Source organism: Scyliorhinus canicula, chromosome 12 (genome assembly GCF_902713615.1).
Source record: "Scyliorhinus canicula chromosome 12, sScyCan1.1, whole genome shotgun sequence".
Taxonomy (NCBI): Eukaryota; Metazoa; Chordata; class Chondrichthyes; order Carcharhiniformes; family Scyliorhinidae; genus Scyliorhinus; species Scyliorhinus canicula.
This window is the reverse complement of record NC_052157.1, coordinates 102,886,828-102,909,858: the sequence shown is the minus strand read 5'-3', so window position 1 is coordinate 102,909,858 and position 23,031 is coordinate 102,886,828. Positions and strand designations below refer to the sequence as shown.

The window sequence follows — 23,031 nt, the reverse complement described above, 5'->3', positions numbered from 1 at the left end:
TCAATGGGGTTTCCCATTATAGGGCAGCCCCATGCCATCAGGAAACCCCCAGGCTGCCGGCAAAAGGGAGCATCCCGCCGGCGGAGAATCCAACCCCCTATCTCTGGAACAGCTTTCCATAACACCTCCTTTACGGCTTTTCAAATCCTTTACCCCACGGAAACAGGATTCACTTTCCCTCTCTCCCTTTCTGAGATCCACCTAGTGCCTCAAACAAAGGTTCTCTCCTGGGGTGTCCAGACTTGTACCCATTGTTGTTATCTTGGCTGTCTGATTTCCCACTCCCAGGGAAACAAAAGAACAGAGCCGTGCTATTGATATGCAACTAGCCTCCTACTTACAGATAAGAGGCCAACAGACTCTAGTGGGCTGGTCAAACAAGAGTGTCCTGAAGGACAATGGATCTCACTCTGGCTGAACAGGAGCATCCTGTATATTCCCACTAACAAGTGTAAGTCTGAATGGGACAATGTAACTCAGGCCAAGTGTGGGTGTATCCCTCAGAATCTGTGGTAGCAGTTTTTCCCTCTATCCGTTAACCCTCAGTTGCTTACTACATTTCTGATCCCATTTCAGGACCAGGTCCCTAATATTTTCCTCTCGTAACACTGATTTGTGCCTTGGGGAGTCGGGAGGTGAGTTACTCGTCATAGGATTCCTAGCCTCTCTCCTGCTCTAATCGTCCAGTTCAGTTTCTGGTCAGTGGTAATAGTGGATTCAGTGATGGTAATGCTAATGGTAATGGATTCAGGGTGATTTAGCAGTTTGGATCAGAAATTGGCTCGCTGTAAGAAGACAGAGGGTGGTGGTTGATGGGAAATGTTCAGCCTGGAGTTCAGTTACTAGTGGTATACCACAAGGATCTGTTTTGGGGCCACTGCTGTTTGTCATTTTTATAAATTACCTGGAGGAGGGCGTAGAAGGATGGGTGAGTAAATTTGCAGATGACACTAAAGTCGGTGGAGTTGTGGACAGTGCGGAAGAATGTTGCAGTATGTAGATAAGCTGCAGAGCTGGGCTGAGAGGTGGCAAAAGGAGTTTAATGCAGAAAAGTGTGAGGTGATTCATTTTGGAAGGAATAACAGGAATGCAGAGTACTGGGCTAATGGCAAGATTCTTGGTAGTGTGGACGAGCAGAGAGATCTCGGTGTCCATGTACATAGATCCCTGAAAGTTGCCACCCAGGTTGATAGGGTTGTTAAGAAGGCATATGGTGTGTTAGCTTTTATTGGTAGAGGGATTGAGTTTCGAAGCCATGAGGTCATGTTGCAGCTGTACAAAACTCTGGTGTGGCCGCATTTGAGTATTGCGTGCAGTTCTGGTTGCCGCGTTATAGGAAGGATGTGGAAGCATTGGAAAGGGTGCAGAGGAGATTTACCAGGATGTTGCCTGGTATGGAGGGAAGATCTTATGAGGGAAGGCTGAGGGATTTGAGGCTGTTTTCGTTAGAGAGAAGGTTACGAGGTGACTTAATTGAGGCATACAAGATGATCAGAGGATTAGATAGGGTGGACAGTGAGAGCCTTTTTCCTCGGATGGTGATGGCTAGCACGAGGGGGCATAGCTTTAAATTGAGGGGAGATAGATATAGGACAAATGTCAGAGGTAGGTTCTTTACTCAGAGAGTAGTAAGGGCGTGGAATGCCCTGCCTGCAACAGTAGTGGACTCGCCAACATTAAGGGCATTTAAATGGTAATTGGATAGGCATATGGATATTAAGGGAATAGTGTAGATGGGCTTTAGATTGGCTTCACAGGTCGGCGCAACATCAAGGGCCGAAGGGCCTGTACTGCGCTGTAATGTTCTATGCCATTAAAAGTCTAGATCATAGATCATAGAATTTACAGTGCAGAAGGAGGCCATTCGGTCCATCGAGTCTGCACCGGCTGTTGGAAAGAGCACCCTACCCAAGGTCAACACCTCCACCCTATCCCCATAACCCAGTAACCCCACCCAACACTAAGGGCAATTTATCATGGCCAATCCACCTAACCTGCACATCTTTGGACTGTGGGAGGAAACTGGAGCACCCGGAGGAAACCCACGCACACACGGGGAGGATGTGCAGACTCCGCACAGACAGTGACCCAAGCCGGAATCGAACCTGGGACCGTGGAGCTGTGAAGCGATTGAGCTGTGAAGCGATTGTGCTGTCCGCATTGCTACCATGCTGCCCCTCAAGGGGAGATAATTGGATTCTCTCTTGTTGGAGATGGTCATTGCCTGGCACATGTATGGCACAAATGTTACTTATCAACCCAAGCCTGGGCGGCATGGTGGCGCAGTGGTTAGCACAGCTGCCTATGGAGCTGAGGACCTGGGTTTGATCCCGGCTCTGGGTCACTGTGTGGGGTTTGCACATTCTCCCCATGTGTGCATGGGTCTCACCCCCACAACCCAAAGATATGCAGGGTAGGTGGATTGGCCACGCTAAAAAAAAAAATCCAAACCTGGATATTGTTCAGGTCTCATCACATGGGAGCACTGTCTCCTTTGAGTGGAAAACAGTCAGGATGCAACAGGATCAGCGGCTGGCAGAATAAGAAATAAAACGGCAATGGAATTTAAGTCCGATAAATGTGAGGTGATACATTTTGACAGAAAGCATAGGGAGGACACTTCCGGTGGCGGCTATGAAGGAGTAGGTCGCACATTTGGCGGCTCCCGCTCAGGTTGGACCTTTGAACCTTTTCCCCTGATTTTTTGAAGGACTTGATTCAGTAAATTGATGGTGGAGGCAATTGTGAAGTGGATTCCTACACTAGTACATGGGGAGGCGGACCAGAAGTGCTTGCAAAGGAAGAAATAGGTGAACAGAGAAGGCTTGGGCTGAAGCTGCAGCGGGAGAAAGCATGGCGGACAACCAGGGCCCTGGCTTGATGACCCAGCGGCCGACAGAGCAGCTGATGCAGTTCATTCAGGAGGGCTTCGCCAAGCAGAAACAAGAATGCTTGGACCCGATTTAAGGAATCGATTGTGCGGCTGGAACTTAGATTGGATGCTCAAGACCTGGCGATCCAGAAAGTGGAGAAGGCGCTGACTGAGCAGGAGGAAAAGCAAACAGCATTGGAGTTGGAGGTGGGGATACTGAGAGACCAGCAGAAAAGGCTCCTGGAGAAGGTGGAGGACCTAGAGAATAGGTCCCACCGGCAGGACTTGAGAATCGTTGGTCTCCCGGAGGGGTCCGAAGGAGCGGATGCTGGGGCATACATAGCGGGCATGTTCGAGAAGTTACTGGGGGATGGGACGTTCTCCCGACCCTTGGAGGTGGACAGGGCTCACAGAGCGCTTGCGAGGAAATCGTGAGTGGGGGAGCCCCCGCCCCCCCACCGAGGGGAATGGTGGTGAGATTCCGCAGGTACTTGGACAAGGAGCATATTTTACGGTGGGCCAGGCAGACACTGAGCTGTAAATGGGAGAATAGCCTCCTGCTTATCTACCAGGATCTGAGTGCGGATGCGGCCAGAAGAAGAGCAGGGTTCAACAAGATAAAGTCGACCCTTTTCAAGAAAAAGGTTAAGTTTGGACTGCTGTATCTGGCCCGTCTTTGGGCCACATATGAGGAGCAACATTTTTACTTTGAGTCGGCCGAGGAAGAGATGGACTTTGCTGGAAGGAAAGGGCCGGTAGCGGACTAGGGTCTTTGAACTTTGCTGCAGCGCTCATGTTTAAAAAAAGTTTCTTGTTTTTTGGATGTTATTGTAATGCCTTCTGTATCGATTTGGGGCCTGTTGCAGAGCTGTGTGAGTTAATATTTGCATTTGCACTGATGGGGGATAGATGTTAGATGTTGGATCTTCTGTTTGATTTTTTCTTTTTGTTTGTGTTCTATTCGGGCAATTGTGCTGGGATTGTTTTTCTTTTGCATATGTGTCCCCGAGCCGGGGGTGGGTGGGGAAGGGCACAATAGGTGAGAGAATGTCTGGCGCCATGGGTGGGGGTCACCTAGCTGGCGGGCTAGCTCATGGAAGCGTAGTGAGGGGTGAGCAGATGTTATGCTTGTTGAAGGGGTTGGTTTACATAGTGCTGTTACTAGGGGTGGGGGGAGGGGAAGAAGTGTTCTGCTAAAGGGGAGGGACTTTTGCCGTGGAACAGAAAGGAGATCGGGGGCAGAAGCTGCTTGGGGGCGGGCCGGCGGATGTGTGTGGCGCGAGCTGGAGACTGGCCCAAGAAAGATGATGGCTGATCGGCAAAGGGAGGGGGTGGTGATAAGCCCCCCAACCAGGCTGATCACCTGGAACGTGAGAGGGCTAAATGAGCCGGTTAATGAGCGTGTTTGCGCATTTGAAGGGACTGAAGGCAAGCATGGTAATGTTACAGGAGACGCACCTTAGAGTAACTGATCAGATAAGATTAAGGAAGGGATAAGTCGGACAGGTTTTTCACTCGGGGCTGGACTCTAAGCCGAGAGGGATCGTGACCCTGATTAACAAGCTAGAGTCATTCAAAGAGGGAAGAATAGTTGCGGATGTGGGCGGCTGGTACATTATGGTTAGTGGAAGCTGGAGGGGCTGCCGGTGGTACTCATGAATGTGTAAGCACCAAATTGGGATGATGCGGTTTATAAAGAGGATGTTGGAGAAGATCCCAGAGCTGGATTCGCAAAAGTTGGTTGGCGGGGAGGGGGGGGGGGGGGGGGAGGGGGGGGGGGGGGGGGGGGGAGGGGGGGAGGGGGGGGAGGGGGGGAGGAGAGAGAGACTTTAACACAGTCATCGATCCTGGGCTATACTGGCCGAGCTTAAGGACAGGCAGGGTGCAGCAATAGCAACGGAGCTAGAGGAGTTTATGGAGCAAATGGAGATTTGGGTGGCCGAGAGTGAAGGAGTTCTCCTGCTACTCACATCTGCACATAATGTACTCCCGGACGGGTACCCAGTGGAGTTTTATAAAAAGTTCTCTGGGATATTGGGTTCGCTGTTGATGAGGCCATTCAATGAAGCAAGGGAGCACGGGGTGCTTCCCCCGACGATGTCACAGGCCACTTTTAAATTCTGAACAGGGCACTACTGACGGGGATGGTGGGCACTGGTTATCCGGCAATCACAATCTCAGATCATGCCCCGCACTGTGTTAATCTACAGGTTAGCAAGAAGGGTGGCCAACACCCGCACTGGAGACTGGACGTGGGACTTTGAGTGGATGAGGAGGTCTGTGAGCGGCTGAGGAAATGTATTCAGAACTACCTGGAAGTTAATGACACGGGTGAAGTTTTAGCGGCGGTGGTCTGGGAGGCATTGAAGGCGGAGGTTAGAGGGGAGCTGATTTCGATACAGGCCCACAAGGAGAAGGCAGACAGAGCAGAGATGGACCGACTGATAAAGGAGATAGTGCAGGTCGACAGGAGGTATGTGGACACCCCAGAGGCAGAGCTTCGAAGAGAACGACGGAGGCTACAGGCGGAGTTTGGTTTGTTAACTACAGGGAAGGCGGTGGAGCAGCTGAGGAAGGCAATGGGGGTGATTTATGAATATGGAGAGAAGGCCAGCAGAATGCTCACGCAGCAGCTCAGAAAGAGCGAGGCAGCCGGGGAGATTGGGAACGTGAAGGACGGGAACCTGGTGGGAGATTCAGCAGGGGTTAATAAGGTGTTTAAGGAGTTTTGCAGCAGGTTGTATGAGTTGGAACCCCCAGCTGGGCCGGAGGGGATAAGGCAATTTTTAGGGGGGCTGAAGTTCCCCAAGGTGGTAGAAGGGCTGGGGGCCCCGATTGGATTGAAGGAAATAGCAGAGGGTCTGAAGGCCATGCAGTCGGGTAAAGCCCCGGGGCCGGACGGGTACCCAGTGGAGTTTTATAAAAAGTTCTCTGGGATATTGGGTTCGCTGCTGATGAGGCCATTCAATGAGGCAAGGGAGTGCGAGAGGTGCTTCCCCAGACGATGTCACAGGCCACTATCTCATTGATCCTGAAACGGGACAAGGACCCAGAGCTATGCGGGTCCTACAGGCCAATCTCCCGGCTAAATGTAGACGCCAAATTGTTGGCCAAAATCTTGTCCTCTAGGATTGAAGACTGCGTTCCAGATGTGATTGGGGAGGACCAGACAGGATTTGTCAAGGGGAGGCAGTTGGCGGCCAACGTAAGAAGGCTGTTGAATGTTATCCTGATGCCCCAGAGGTAGGGACGTGGAGGTAGTGGTCGCAATGGACGCAGAGAAGGCATTTGATCGGGTGGAATGGGAATATCTGTGGGAGGTACTGGGGCGGTTTGGATTTGGGCGGGGCTTCATTGACTGGGTCAGACTGCTGTATCAGGCTCCTGTTGCGAGCGTACGGACAAACAGGTCAACATCAGACTATTTAAGGCTGCACTGGGGGACGAGACAGGGATGCCCCCTCTCCCTACTGATGTTCGCATTGGCCATAGAGCCGCAGGCAATTACACTGAGAGCTCCAAGGGGCTGGTCCGGGGGGGGGGTAGTGGAACAGAGTCTCGCTATTCGCAGACGACCTGCTCCTGTATGTTTCAGACCCACTGGATTAGATAGGGTGGACAGCGAGAGCCTTCTCCTGCGGATGGAGGTGGCTAGCACGAGGGGACATAGCCTTAAATTGAGGGGTAATAGATATAGGACAGAGGTCAGAGGTGGGTTTTTTACGCAAAGAGTGGTGAGGCCGTGGAATGCCCTACCTGCAACAGTAGTGAACACGCCAACATTGAGGGCATTTAAAAATTTATTGGATAAGCATATGGATGATAAGGGCATAGTGTAGGTTAGATGGCCTTTAGATTTTTTCCATGTCGGTGCAACATCGAGGGCCGAAGGGCCTGTACTGCGCTGTATCATTCTATGTTCTATGGAAGGGATGGAAGAAATTATGAGGAATCTGGGGGAAATTGGCTGGTTTTGGGGTTATAAGCTGAAATGGGGAAAAGCGAAATGTTTGCGATCCAGACAAGGGGTCAGGAAAGGCGATTGGGAGAGCTGCCGTTTAGGGTGGTAGGGGGAAGCTTTCGGTACCTAGGCAACCAGGTGGTGCGGGAATGGGAACGGCTACACAAGTTAAATTTGGCCCGATTAGTAGACCAAATGAAGGATGATTTCCGAAGGTGGGACGCGCTCCCGTTGTCACTAGCTGGGAGGGTGCAGACAGTGAAAATGACGGTCCTCTCGAGATTCCTGTTTGTGTTTCAGTGTCTCCCCATCTTTATTCTGCGGTCCTTCTTTAATCGGGTCAATAAGGTAATCACTGGCTTTGTATGGGCGGGTAAGACCCCGCGGGTAAAAAAGGGGATGCTGGAGCGGAGCTGGGAGGAGGGCGGGCTGGCGCTGCCAAACTTTAGTAATTATTGTTGGGCGGCGAATATAGCCATGAGTAGGAAGTGGGTGGTGGGGGAAGGGTCAGTATGGGAGTGAGTGGAGGCGGCATCATGCAAGGGCACTAGTTTGGGGCGTTGGAAACGGTGCCTCTGCCATTCCTGCCGGCACGGTACTCCACCAGCCCCGTGGTGGTGGCGGCCCTGAGAGTCTGGGGGCAATGGAGGAGATATGTGGGAGCGGAGGAAGCATCGGTCCGTTTTCCAATCTGCAATAGTCACCGGTTTGCCCCGGGAATGCTGGATGGAGGGTTCCGGAGATGGCGGAGAACAGGGATTGAGAGAATGGGGAGATATGTTTATAGACGAGAGCTTTTCCAGCCTGAAGGAGTTGGAGGAGAAATTTGGATTGACGAGAGGGAATGAGTTTAGGTACCTGCAGGTGCGGGACATCCTACACAGGAAGGTCTCAACCTTCCCGCTCCTACCGCCAAGGGGGATACAGGACAGGGTATTTTCCAGAATGTGGGTGGGAGAAGGGAGAGTTTCTGACATTTACAAGGAAGTCATGGGATCAGAGGAGACTCAGACCGAGGAGTTGAAACGCAAGTGGGAAGAGAAGTTAGGAGGAGAGATAGAGGATGGTCTCTGGGCAAATGTGTTGAGTAGAGTCAATGCGAATGCATCACGTGCCAGGCTGATACAGTTTAAGATCGTTCACCAAGCACACATGACAGTGGTTCGGATGAGCAGGTTCTTTGGGGTAGAAGATAGGTGTGCAAGGTGCGCGGGAGGGCCAGCGACACACATCCATATGTTCTGGGCATGCCCAAAGCTTAGGGAATTCTGGCAGGGGTTTGCAGATGTCATGTCCAAGGTGTTAAAAACAAGGGTGGCACCGAGTCCTGAGGTGGCGATTTTCGGAGTGTCGGAAGAGCCGGGAATCCAGGAGGAGAAAGAGGCAGACGTTCTGGCCTTTGCTTCCCTGGTAGCCCGGAGACGGATACTATTAGCCTGGAGGGACCCAAAGCCCCCGAAGACGGAGACCTGGCTATTGGACATGGCTAACTTTCTCTGTTTGGAGAAAATCAAGTTCGCCTTGAGAGGGTCAATGTTAGGGTTTGTCCAGAGGTGGCAGCTGTTTGTCGACTTCTTTGGGGAAAATTAACTGTCAGCAGAAGGGATGGGGGGGGGGGGGGGAAGAGAGGGATGGTCGGAGTTTAGTTTAGAATAGGGGTGTAGTAAAGGTGGGACCTGTAAGGGAGGAAGACGGCTTTTGCACTATGTTTATATTTTCATGTACATTGTTAATTTTGTTGTTGTTATAAAACCATAAATACCTCAATAAAAGTTTATTAAAAAAAAAAGAAAGCATAGGTAGAGTCTATATTGACTTAATTTAGTTCTAAAGAGTGTAAAGGGATTAAGATAGTGGGCACGCTTGTGTATAGATCTTGAAGGTTGCAGGACATAGTGAGGGAGTTGTAGCAAAGCAAATGTGATCCAGCGCTTCATAAATAGGAGTTCAAAATCAGGGAGGTTATGTTGAATCTTAGACCTGGCTGGGTCCCAACTAAAGTATTACATCCAGTTTTGGTCGTCACATTTTAGGAAGGATGTAAGGGTCCCCTGGAGGGTCGAGAGGAGATTTACAAGAGTGGTTCCAGAGATGAGGAGCTCCAAGTTTGGGTTTGGAGAAACTGGAGTTGTTCCCCTTGGGGTAAAGGAGGTTGAGGGGAGATCTCATTGAGATGGACAAAGTTATGACAGACTTAGACAAGGTGGATAAGGAAAAACACTTCTCATTTGCTGACAGTACAAGGATTAGGGGACACTGATGAGAGATGCAGGGCGAATATGAGGAGGAACGTTTTTTTTTTACACGGAGCACCAATGACCTGGAACTCGCTGCCCATGAGGGTGTGGAAGTGGAAATGATCAATGATTTTAAAAGGAAACTGGATGGGCACTTGAAGGAAATAGAGCTGCCAGGCAGCAGGGATAAATCAGGTGAGTGGGACTGTTCCAGGGCACCGGCATGAACCCGATGGGCCCAACGGCCTCCTCCTGTGGAGGAACAATGACTCTGGGTGGAATTTGATGCCCTTCCACAGGGCAAGCTTATTGGTGGAGGGCATTTGAAAAATGAAAATGAAAATCGCTTTACTGTCACGAGTAGGCTTCAATGAAGTTACTGTAAAAAGCCCCTAGTCGCCACATTCCGGCGCCTGTCCCGGGAGCCTGGTACGGGAATTGAACCGTGCTGCTGGCCTGCTTGGTCTGCTTTAAAAGCCAGCGATTTAGCCCAGTGAGCTAAACCAGCATTTAATTGGGCAGGAGGATAACTTTTTGGTATCCGACCTATTCATGTGATAATGACCTAACTATTATAACAGATGACATATTATGATTTGTAAACTATATTTATTGGAGGAGATATTGGATGGAATCTCTGGCAGTGTGGTGACTGGCTAAGGATCTAGAAATGGCCTGAAAACTGCAAGTTTCAGTATTGAGATAGATAATGCCGTTAGGGCCAGGAAAAACAGAAGTGTTGCCATTATCTGAACTGCCCTCACATCATGGGGTTTATCTCCAATCTCCTCACACCCGCCTCCCCACCGGCCAATCATGGGACTGTACTCTGTGCAACCCCTCCCCAACTTTGCTGACCACGGCATTCCCCTCCCTCGCATGGGTTAATCGACCGTAGGTGGTATAAACCTACCCGGCGCCATCCGAATTGATGCCTGAATGAGATGGGGAGGGCTTTTGGGAGACCTTGAATGGAGCTGACAACTCCCAAGTAAAACTGGGAGGGGTGGGCGGAGGGCTTGTGCTGTGTTGGTCACAAAAACCTTTGCTGACATTGGTGCACCCAGTCTGTATCTATAGTCAGTCCATGTGGAACTGTTTTGATTTGGGAACTCTGACCAGACACTTGAGGAAGAACAAGGAATGTTAAGAGTAAAGAGAACCTGATGTTCAAAGCAGCAACATCCAACTGGATCACTAACCTGCTGATCAGATGACTCGCAAATGCCTGTAATAAAACCTCTTGAATTGGTACAGTATCACTTTTGGAATAGGATTTGTTAGGCAAATCAGTTAGCAAATTGATGAAAATTGAGGTGGATTTCGGAGCGTTTGGCTCATGCAAAGATTTTTTTTTTGCTCAAGTCATCGCATTTGTTTAATGTAAACTTGGGGAAGTGAGGTTGTGGTGGGGGGGGGGGGGGGAATTGGAGAGGGAAATGGAAAATGTTTGACTAATTTGAGTATGGTGCCACCGTGTACAGCCCGTACACTGAAACTGGGCGTTCTGCAGAGAGGAAGGTCAGAGTTTAGCATGTTTGTCTCTCGGTAAATAATGGAGAAGCCTTGGGTCTCTGTGACAATGCAGATGGCTCGTCAGCTGCCTGACTTTGCCTTTATGCAAATTGGGGCTTGAACTGAAGCAACATGCAAATCCGAGCCCAGGAGTATTTTGTAGCATCTGTGGAAAATGAGGCGGAGCAAGTTGCACAATGTCTCCCTCTCTGGAAACCACGCACTGCTAGCTCATGTTAACCCTCTGTTGGCCCTGCTGAAATATCTAACCCTGCAACAAAGTTCTGGTTGCCTCATTATAGGAAGGACGTGGAAGCTTTGGAACGGGTGCAGAGGAGATTTACCAGGATGTTGCCTGGTATGGAGGGAAAATCTTATGAGGAAAGGCTGATGGACTTGAGGTTGTTTTCGTTAGAGAGAAGAAGGTTAAGAGGTGACTTAATAGAGGCATACAAAATGATCAGAGGGTTAGATAGGGTGGACAGTGAGAGCCTTCTCCCGCGGATGGAGGTGGCTAGCACGAGGGGACATAGCCTTAAATTGAGGGGTAATAGATATAGGACAGAGGTCAGAGGTAGGTTTTTACGCAAAGAGTGGTGAGGCCGTGGAATGCCCTACCTGCAACAGTAGTGAACTCGCCAACATTGAGGGCATTTAAAAGTTTATTGGATAAGCATATGGATGATAATGGCATAGTGTAGGTTCGATGGCCTTTAGTTTTTTACTTCCCATGTCGGTGCAACATTGTGGGCCGAAGGGCCTGTACTGCGCTGTATCGTTCTATGTTCTATGTTCTAAAGGAGCCCTTGGCCGTCTTTCAGATCACGCAACTTCATTCGGACTAAAAAATTGCTGCGAGTGCGCAAACACAGAATATGCTTTATTTCCCAGGGCAATTGGAGTTGGGAAACAAGTTCTGGTCTTGCCAGCGACACTCATGTCCCCATGGAGGAATATTTAAAAAAAAAAAAATTAGCTCTAGGTGTTGAAGAACAAATCCTGCTTTCCCTTGCCAAGCTGTGCTGAATGCTCTGGCTGTCTCATCATCCACTGGGAGGAAACCCATGCAGACACCGGGAGAATGTGCAAACTTGACAAAGACAGTCACCCAAGGTCAGAATCTAACCCGGCTCCTGGCGGTGTGAGGTGGCACAGTGGTTAGCATCTCTGCCTCACACCGCCAGGACCTGGGTTCGATTCTGAACTTTGGCAACTGTCTTTGTGAAGTTTGCACGTTGTCCCGGTGTCTGCACGGGTTTCCTCCCACAGTCCGAAGATGTGACGGTTAGGTGGATCAGCCATGCTAAATTGCCCCTTAGTGTCCAAAGGTTAGGTGGGGTCATAGGGATAGATTGGGTAAGTGGGCCCAGGTAGGGTGCTCTTCCAGAGGGTCGCTGCAGATTTGATGGGCCGAATGGCCCCTAATGCACTGTAGAGATTCTATGATTCCATGATTCTAGAGGAGATGGGGCTGAAGCTAACTGGCTTGGGCCAGTTAATAATGCACTTGCCGGAGAGTCTGTGCAGACTGGGAGTGGGGTCAGTTTCTTCTGTTTTCTGTATTCCTTTCCTCTATGTCAGTAGGACCAGGGCTCGGTCTCCCTTCACATGCGCATCAATCCAGCAGGTTGTAGGAATCCAGCCTGCACCGCCACCTTTACAGGTAGCTTCTTTGTATAATAGATCTTTGCATAATACTGCTCACCAGTGAGGTCATGTGCCTGGTGAGCTCATGAGGAGATCAGTGTTGAGAGGAGGGAGTTGCGTAGGGGTTTAGGGTGGTTATTGAGGGGAGGAGGTATGGCTAGTGGAGGTGGGTGCTAGGGAGGTGGATTGATTTAACAAAGGGACCAAAGTTTTGCAAAGCTATCAGGAAGCCTGGAGGAGTCATGGGTGTGGGACATACTTAAGTCTGATCTCTGCTTATGTAAGCTGAAGTGTGGCTTCAGCTGCTACTCTATGCAAGTGCAGAGTCTTCTACAAGACTGGAGTGAGATGCCTGGCTGGATGTAGCTAGAACAACACACAAGAAACTACGCGCCTTCCAGGACAACGCAGCCCACTTGATCAGCTTCCTATCCTCCACTTGAAACGTTCATTCCCTCCATCAGAAGCAGACAGGGGCAGCAATGTGTATCATCTACAGGATGCACCAGATCGCCAACTCCATTGACAGCATCTTCCAAACCCACGGCCACCACCCCGTAGCTTGGCTCATGCATACCCACTTTCCACAAAACTATATCTTTACACCGGAATAGTGATGTAGGTGTAGCTGAGACACGGAAGGTTTCAATAACTTGGCCTCTTTAGATGTTATATTTCTCCCATACAGCTTTGGATTTTAATGTGAAGTCCAATTTTCTCGGTACTGTTCACCGAGTGGGAAATTCCGGTCCAGTGGAAATATACAGAGTAACACTGGGCCCAGACCCCTCCCCCCCCCACTGGGGAGAGACGCTCTGTGGTGGGGCCGTGAAATCTGGTCCTGAGAGTTAACTGTGGGAGAGGACTGAAGATTTGCAAACCATTGGATGGCATCTTACTGCCATATTCTCTGGCACAAGGGCAGGATGATATTTGGGCCATGACCCAACCTCCAGTTAGCGGGCTTTTTGTTTGCCCTTCACCAGGGTGTACCAGCAGGAGCCCACCTCTGGATTCCCACATCAATTAGAGAGGGTGGACGGGATGACATGTCCACTCTTTAAAGAGGGTATTTCTAATTTAAGGGACATTGGAGACATTTGAGGGTTCGATAGTGCTCTGATCGTTGAGGCTGCAGCACCCACAGGGTTAGAGAGGAGACGTGTGGGCTCTCCATCTTCCAGGACGACTTGCTGTGGGATCGGAGGAGACTGCAGTTGTTATGGGCCAGAGTTTGGAGAACCCCAAAGTGTATCATGGAGTTCACCTGACCCACAACTTTTAATAGATTGTGGTATGGGGAGCACACGACCCACTCTACAGGTGTGGTACAGCAGAAATGGAAAAGTATTTTTTGAAGCAAAACAATGTTTATTCTCTGAACTCAAGTTAACATTTTTAAAACATACAGTGAACATCTTAGCAACCATTAATTCAAATACAACCCCCAAAGAATAAAACACTAAGTAATTCTTTAAGCTTTCCTTTTAGCATCCATAAGACTTAAAACACCTTTTACCAGAAGCGCATCAGGTTAATGTCACTACTGTTATTAGTTTTAAATCACCAGGATCGATTTACAGTCTTTAGATTACAGAGAGAGACTCTAATACACCTTCTGGCTGTGACTGCAGCTATCCAGCTCTGAAAACAAAACTAAAACCCATCCTGCAGCAAACAGCCTAAAACAAAGTAAAAAGCTGACAGACGGCCCAGCTCCACCCCCCTCTCTGACATCACTGCAGTAATAAACACCCATTTCATAAAGGTACATTTCTTAAAACACCCATTTTTTAAAGGTAGTCTCACATGACACAGTGAGTTGAGTTCTCTCAAGCAAGGAAGAGGGCAACCTCTCCAACTCGGCAGACATGTATGGTAGTGACCGAGGAAGGAAGCAATGCTGTGTGATTCCTCTAACTGAGGGGATCCAGGACCTCAGGTGGGATTGTAGAGTGGCAGACACTTTCTCAGGACAGCACAGATTGCAGAGGACGTAACTCGCGTTCCCCCCCCCCCCCCAACTGAGTGGCCCACACTTACACTCACCCCCATCTTATTGCAACCATGCCTCACACTCGCCCTCTTCAAATGGTATCTTTGCCTCCTCTCTACACAAGCCAGTATGAATACTCAACCCTCCCTGCTTGCTCTCCTTGAAGGACAAGAGAGCACACAGCACGGTGAGAGCCAGAGCCTTGGGGTGGCAGGGGGTCCTAAGCCTCCAATGACCACCATCTTGTAGGCCATTGGCTTTGGGAATGAGGCTGCAAATGTCATCAGTGAGCCACTGTGAGGGCCTGGTGCTCACGCATGTCAAGAGAGTTCATCCTCTGTCCAAGGAATCTGTATTTGGGGGTGGGGGTGGAGGCGGGGAGGAGGAAACTCACTTTCCAACTGGATCTCGTTGTCTGAACTCCTCCCTGAGGTGAGGCAGCTGTTGCGGTTGGCAGTGGTAAGTTCCCTCTCCTCTCTTCCACCCCCCTTCCACCTGATCCTCAGCAGAGCCAAAAGGTGGAGCTGTACAACCGGCACCCATTTCAGGATGAAGGTTAGCAGCCAAGAATTGCTAGTCAAAGTGTCTTATAATCAGTTTGGCAATCTCATGACAAGCACTGAAATCTGTCTCTCCGACATTAGCCTCCCACCTGGCTGTGGCTGAAGCTCAATTGATTAAAACCTTTCCAGGTTATTAGTTTCACTGAGGAGGTTCTCCACATTGTGCACTCACCTTCTCCAACCCACTGGATTCCAGACATAGCGTGCAACTCCTTTGGTGTTGAGTGAATTCATGTACAAGATTGCTCCTAATTGAGGAGTCCCCTTCATATGATTTTCCGCCTCAGTTATGTTGGTTCCTGATTGCCAGCCCCTAGCTGCCCCTGTAAAAGTCGAAGGGGATGGGATTATATTGGAATTCCAAACCAACTTAATTTTTCACAATTTCCCTGTCCCTGAAGCCACCTCCACCATGGGGAAAATTTGACCCACGATGCCTTGCACCCTCCCACTACACACCAACCTCAGCACCACCCCGTGACTCCCCCCCTTGCATCCCACCATCCCTGGATAATGCCTCCCTTGTTTAGGCACCTCTCATCACAGAGATCACAACATGAAAAGGAGGAGGAAGATGAAGAACGAACAAGCTTTGTGGCCCTTACCTGGGTGACAAAAAGAGGCAATGTTATCGAGAGAGATTCATGTCAGTTACCGTTAGTTAGTTGCTTCTCATACACTGCTTGAATGACTTTTGGAGTATTACTACTTGGGCAAACAGAGAGCATTCTGAGCAGCTAAGAGAGTGACTAGTTAATCTATCCCTAGTGGTGTTATTCGAGGGAGGAATGTTGACTGAGGCACTGGGAGAATGTCCTGCACTTCCTTCAGTAGTGCTGTGAGATCTTGTACATCCAAGTGAGAAGGAAGGCATTTCAGTGACTTGTAACAGACCCAAACACGCAGTTAATACTGTACACGAGGATTTTGATAGCTGTACCATGAACATGGTGTCATGGTATCTTTAACGTTCAGTGTCATTTCTAAACTGGTTTGAATTTGAATATAGTATTAGTTCCAAAACCAGGAAGTTTTTTTTTTAACTTCCTTATGCTGCACAGACTGAAATATTCAATAAATGGGACGAGCCATGCATGCAGCTTGTGACACTTCTAATCGATGAGCAAACATCAGAGTTCTGTGGGTTGCCATTGACAAGAAACTTAACTACTACATCTATATAAATACTGTGACCTCAAGAGCAGGTTGGGATAGGAATTCTGCGGTGAGTAACTCACCTCTTGACCCAGCCCCCCCACCCCCAACTCCCCAAAGCCTGTCCACCATCTAGAAGGCACAAGTCGGGAGTGAGATGGAATACTCTCCACTTTCCTGGATGAGTACAGCTTACAATAACACTTGAAGCTCAACACCATCCGGAACAAAGCTGTTCTGCTTGATCAGCACCCCATTCACCACCTTCTGATATTCACTTCCTCCGCCACTGAATCACGGTTGCAGCCAGGTGAACCAGCTACAAGATTCACGGCTGTCACTCACCGTGGCTCCTTTAACACCACCTTCCAAACGCACAACCTCCACCGTCTAGGACGACGAGGGCTGCAGATTCCTGGGAACACCACCACGTGGAGATTCACCTCCAAGCCACTGACCATCCTGATTTGTTCCTTCACCGTTGCCGGGACAAGATCCCTAACCGCAATGTGGGTGCACCTACACCAAGGCAGCTCACCGCCATTTTCTGAGCGGCAATTAGGGCTGAATAAAATCAAATGCTGGCCTTGTCAGAAATGCCCACATCCCAAGAGTGATCAAAAATTTGAGGGGGAGCAGATTTGTGGGGAGGGGCATGGGAGGGAACAATCTACTTTGTGTCCTTGCTCCTTCTGCTCCCCTGGAAGAAGTTGCTATAACCCTGAAGTTGCCTCCATTTTCATTCTTGTTGCAACAGGATCTCAAGGTGGGAGGGGGAGGGATGCCGGAGTAATCCCTTGCTGTCGGATTCCGTTGGCCAAACCTGTTCCGCAATGTGAGCCCATGCCTCAGACTTCGTGTAACCCCAGAGTTGTTGAGCCAGGAAGGTTAATGGGTGGAGTTAGTAGGTAGGGAAGAAGGTTTAAAACTGCTCGGCTTTCCCTTGAGACTCACCTTTTTATAGGTTGTGGTTCCAGCAGCAATCCGAGAACAAATGATTAAGCTGCGCCCACTAACAGAATGAAACACTGAATATTTAAAGGAGCCTCCCAGCTCTCAAAACTCAGTTAAAGCACCCCAGCTGCCATTACTGCCTCATGCCTGCCACTCTGAAGTCTCTTCCTGTAATCCCACTGAGGGTTGAGACCCACAATTTGGAAACCTCTGCTGTAGGAATATTGGTGTGACACCTTTTTATCTGGGGGTAGTAGGGCAAAGGGAGCGGGGGGTTGGGAGGGCTCGTGGGGGTAGGAGTGGTGGGGGGGGACATGGGGGTGGTGGGGGAGGTGGTATTTCAACAGTACACTGTGCAAGGTGTTTGTCATTTTCCTGTAGCTTACTTGCAAGAGAGTGAGAATTCTAATGCGTCTGCGGTACAAACTGAACATTTTCAGCAAATTTGAATTCCAGTTTTGCCTGAGACGTTTGATAGATTCTCCCCTGCAAACTAATTTTACATGCAGCAGGTTAGACTGCAGGTTAGCAAAGTGCTGCATGTAGAGACTGACACTGGCATTCAAATTGACAGAAGAATCTGCCCTAATCCAATGACATCATTATTTGACATTTTCCAGTAGAATATTCACAGGAAGGGTGGCACGGTTAACCTGCCCTTCTGCCTTCAAAGATCTATGGACAAACATCACAAGGTCCCATTGTTCCTTGGAACTTCCCAGTGTCATATCATTCATTGAATACTTCCTTGTTAAATTACTCCTTCCAAATTGTATCACCCCACACTTTTCAGGATTAAATTCCATCTGCCACTTACCTGCCCATTTGACCATCCTGGACATAACTTCCTGTAACCCAAGACACTCGGCCTCACTGTTGGCCACCTGGCCAATCTTTGTCTCATCAGCAAACTTACTGATCCCACTGCCCACATAGTCATCTATGCCGCTTATATTAATGACAAATAATAGGGGACCCAGCACTGAACCCTGTGGTACGCCACTGGACACCGGCTTCAAGTCACTAAAGCAGCTGCCTGTCATCATCCGCTGTCTCCTGCAACTAAGCCAATTTTCATAGCATCATAGAATTTACAGTGCAGAAGGGGGCCATTCGGCCCATCGAGTCTGCACCGGCCTTGGAAAGAGCACCTTACCTAAGCCCACATCCCCACCCTATCCCAGTAGCCCCACCCAACCCCAATTTTGAATCCACTTTATCAAATTACCATGTATCCCATATGCATTTGCCTTCTGGACAAGTCTCCCTTGTGGGACGTTGTCAAAGGCTTTGTTGAAATCCATATAAACTACCCTCATCTACAAACCTGGTCACCACCTCAAAAAATTCAATGAAATTTGTTAGGAATGACCTCACTCTGACAGAGCCGTACTGGAGATAGATTCTTTCCTTCAGAGTTTTCTCCAGTAGTTCCCCTACCACTGACGTGAGACTCGCCGATCTGTAGTTCCCTAGCTTAACCTACAACCTTTCTTAAATAGTGGAACCACATTAGCTGTTCTCCAGTCCTCTGGCACGTCCTCCATGGTCAGAGAGGAGTTAAACATTTGGGTCAGAGCCTCTGCAATTTCCTCCCTCGCCTCCCATAGCAGCCTGGGACACAATTTCATAGAATTTACAGTACAGAAGGAGGCCATTTGGCCCATCGAGTCTGCACCGGCTCTTGGAAAGAGCACCTTACCCAAGGTCAACACCTCCACCCTATCCCCATAACCCAGTAACCCCACCCAATACTAAGGGCAATTTAGCATGGGCAATCCACCTAACCTGCACATCTTTGGACTGTGGGAGGAAACCAGAGCACCCGGAGGAAACCCACGCACACACGGGGAGGATGTGCAGACTCCGTACAGACAGTGACCCAAGCCGGAATCGAACCTGGGACCCTGGAGCTGTGAAGCAATTGTGCTATCCACAATGCTACCGTGCTGCCCCCTCATTCATCCAATTCATGGAGATTTGTCCAATTTTAAGCCTGCCAACATCTCCAATACCTTGTCACTCACCTGTGTCAATTTGCTCAAGAACCTCGAGTTCCATACCTATATCCTCATTCTCTTCGGTGAAGACCGATGTGAAGTATTCATTCAACACTCTATCAATGTCCTCCGGCTCCACCCATAGATTTCCTCCTTTGCCCCTAATGAGCCCTACTCTTTCCCTGGTTTATTTTTCTCATTGATATACTTGTATCTTGGCATTTTCTCTCCTTTTACAAGCCAGCGCCTACTCGTATCACCTCTTTGCTCTCCAAATTGTTTTCTTTGGCACCATCCTGCACTTTCTGTACTCCAAAAAGGACCACCAGATGCAAGTGCTCAAAGTGGAATGAGAGTGATGAATAAATAATGGGAATAGTTTATACCAACCTCAACATCAGCCCAGTAATGTTGAGAAAAACACAGTTCAAGCGATGATCGGAAAACAGGACTTTGCAGCAGGAGTAGGCCATTTAACTCTTCGCGCATGCTCCGCCAGTCTTTTTTTAATATAAAGTTAGAGTACTCAATTCATTCTTTCTAATTAAGGGACAATTTAGCGTGGCCAATCCACCTAGCCTGCACACCTTTGGGTTGTGGGGGCGAAACCCAAGCAAACATGAGGAGAATGTGCAAACTCCACATGGACAGTGACCAAGAGCTGGGATTGAACCTGGGACCTCGGCGCCGTGCTCTGCCATTCTTTAAGAGCAAAACAAAGACTTTGAAAGACTGAAATAGAAGCATGGAATTGTTACAGCACAAGACCGAAAATGCTGGAAAACGTACAACCGGAGAGGTTGTTTCGTTGGAGAGAGGAATGGTTTATCTTCCTGCTCGATGACTTGTCGTTGGACACCATTCTGATGAAAAGGCCTTGGTCTGAAATGTTGACACTGCTTCTCTCTCTCTGCAGATGCTCCCTGACCTGCTGAGTATTTCCACAGTTTTCTGTCTTTATTCCTTCATTCTGTGGATTGGATGCTGTAGTTTAATGGGGATGAACTGTTTCTCTCACTGATTCACTTTGTGAAGTTTTTGTTTCAAGTGTTTTATTCTCTCAAATTGATTTTGGCGAGGCTTCCATCATTGTCAAAGCAATGGGTATAAATACCAAAGTGGCGTGCAGCAGAGGCACCCTTTCAACAGCTTTCGGGAGTGCTGGTCATAGTCTGCTTTCTTGTCCATGAGGAGAGCCCAGACAATGTTCAGAAGTTATATAACTGGGAGGGTTTATTGTGAGCTGGAGTGGATTGATGTAATGAGGAGCTACGATTGATGCTAAAAATTAAACAGACCCAAGGATTGGAAATCTCAGGCACTTCTATTCTGAGGCAGTGAAATTGATCTTCACTAGGAGAGTGAAGCAGGCGCAGAGTGAGTGAGCATGATTACTTGGGGTGCGGATCTGCTGGGGGAGGAGGGACGGGGCTGCTTGGGGGAGGGGGGGGGCATGGGGCAGCTGGTGGTTGGCGGGCTGGGACATCGCTGCTGGGAGGGGATGATGTTAGAAATGGGCAGCTGGAGGGAGGAATATTGGGACGGGTCTGCAGGGCGGGGGGGGGTCGAGTTGGGATAGGGTTGCTGGTGGGAGGGAGGGCATATTGGGATGGGGCTGATGGGGGGGGAGAGGCGCGTGTTAGGAATGGGCTGCTAGGCAGGGGGGTTGTTGGGAGAGGGCTGCCGGGGGCGGGGGGTTGTTGGGATGGGGCTTCCGGGGGGAGGGGGTGTTGGGACGGTGGTGTGGGGGTGTTAGGATGGGGCTGCCGGGGGAAAGGTGGGTGTTGGGATGGGGGTGTTGGGATGGGCCTGCCAGGGGAAGGGTATGTTGGGGCGGGGGGTGTTGGGATGGGGCTGCCGGGGGAAAGGTGGGTGTTGGAGCGGGGGGAGTGTGGGGTGGGTTTTGGGTTGGAGCTCCCTCAGGGTGTGTGCGGAGCAGGGATGCTGAGGTGACAGAGGAGTGGGAATGGGACTGCTGGGAGTTGGGACTGGGCTGCTGCAGACGGGGTCTGTAGCGGTAGTTGGTAGAGATAGGGCTGCTGTTGAAAGCAGCTTCATTTACACTCTGATTTAGGTTTGTGTTGGCGAAGACCAGTTTCACCTTGTGAACGTTCAGCACCTGGTCAGAGAAACACTTCAGAATAAAGATTCTTTTGTGTTTATTTGTACCAGAACGATGACTCTAGCTGCCAATTACATGGTTGATGTGAATCCTGAAGTATTTAATAAGACTCCCAGTGCTCATGGCAGGTACTTTTATTTTTCAGGTCCTGGCTTGGTTTGAAGATGCAGAAACTGTTACTGCTTTCGTGGAGCCCTTTGTGATCCTTCTGATATTGATTGTGAATGCTCTAGTTGGTGTGTGGCAGGTAAGAACTCAATACTGTGATTTCCCCATATTAAGTAGTTGGCACATGCTGTGGTTCAGTCGTCCAGTCCAGCGTATAGTACCATAGTACCATGACCACCCTCACTAGATTCACACGTTTGTGTAATATTCAGCATCAATCAAGAGCAGCAATCCTCCCATACCCCATCCTGATCTGACAATTGTGCCTGGGATCACCGAGGCCAAGTTGTAGAACAGTCATTGCAACCTGAGATAATCTCAGCACAGTGCAAGTAAGAACCCAAATTTGGGAGCACCCTGACCTTCAGTGGCTCACTACCACGTGGTGCATTTACACATGAGACAATTCACAATTTTCAAGCTGATTGCAAAAGGATAGCCAACTTTAATAAACTGCAAAATAGCTCCCACCTTTTGAAATCTATATTTTCAATTGGCATTATACCAGGTAGTAGATGTCAAAACTACCTGTGACTTTAAACGTGTATGTCTCCATGCACTTCTGCTGTTCATAGAGTATTTTCACCGGTTCAAGTCCCGGGAGTTGCTGGTAAGGCTTTGTATAAAAAGCTGGAGTAATTCGCTCCCTCGTACACTTTTGACGAGTGAATTTTTAATTAAATTAACTTATTGAACTTTGTGAAATTTTGGACATGTGTCTCTCTCTCTCCCTCTGTCACCTTCTCGGTTGGATCTATCTGGCAAAGACGGGTGTCTTGAAAGTTTTTTCCAGGCTGTTACTGTTGGCTGAACTTCTGTACTGCGAGGACATCATCCTTGTGGTATTCCCTTCAGGGATTTATGTGAGGCCAATGTGGTATCACTGATGGCTTTTGATTTGGGGAATCCAGTTACTGCAGTAGATTCTGATAATAGAATCCATGAGTGGTTTAATTAAAATTGAGGCCTGTGAAATTGGAGATGATGTGGCATGGAAATGAAGTGGATCTGGAGAGGGGAAAGAGAGACAGAAGGTTGAGGTAAAAGATATTTTGTGTTGGCAGACAGTGATGAATGATATTCCCAAGAGATCAGTGCTGAGTCCCCAACATTTTACCATTCCAGCAAATACTTTGAATTGGGGAATCTGAGGAAGCTTATCTATGTTTTCAATTGGCATTATACCAGGAGCTGTAGCAATTTGTAAAAATAAATCAAAACATTTCAGAAAGGGCTAAATATACAGTGGGTGTATAAAAACACACTCAGCTGAACATGAAATGTGAGGTTGTACATATTGGCTGAAAGGATTATTTGAAAACTGTCTACAAAAGAACCACAGTGATTATAATTTACGGGTTCTAGTGCATAATTCATTGAAGTTACCGAGAGAGCCTAATCTGATTCAAAAGCAAAATGTTTAAGAAGCTGGAAATATGAAATCAGAGCAGATAATACTGGAATTACTTAGCTGGTCAGGCAGCATTTAATCTTTATTATTATTGTCTCAAGTAGGCTTACATTAATACTGCAATGAAGTTACTGTGAAAATCCCCTAGTCACCACACTCCGGCATTTGTTCGGGTACCTTGAAGGAGAATTCACAATGTCCAATTCACCTAACAAGCACATTTTTTGGGACTTGTGGGAGGAAACCGGAGCACCTGGAGGAAACCCATGCAGACATGGGGAGATCGTGCAAACTCCGCACAGACAGTGACCCAAGCCAGGAATCGAACCTGGGGCCCTGGAGCTGTGAAGCCAGAGTGCTAACTATTGTGCTACCATGCTGCCCTGCTACCGTGCCGCTTATTTTTCTATCTACCCCCCACCACACTGAA

General features: G+C 48.8%; 1 protein-coding gene across 2 annotated transcripts in view; it reads left to right on the top strand.

Moving 5' to 3' along the window:
• The window catches only part of atp2a3 (ATPase sarcoplasmic/endoplasmic reticulum Ca2+ transporting 3), a 310,265-nt gene that overhangs the window by 78,014 nt on the left and 209,220 nt on the right, over positions 1-23,031 (top strand). For both annotated transcript variants that reach the window (XM_038813618.1, XM_038813617.1), the window contains exon 4: positions 21,168-21,269. In XM_038813618.1, the coding sequence (XP_038669546.1) occupies positions 21,168-21,269 (102 nt within the window). The remainder of the gene's footprint in view (positions 1-21,167; positions 21,270-23,031) is intronic.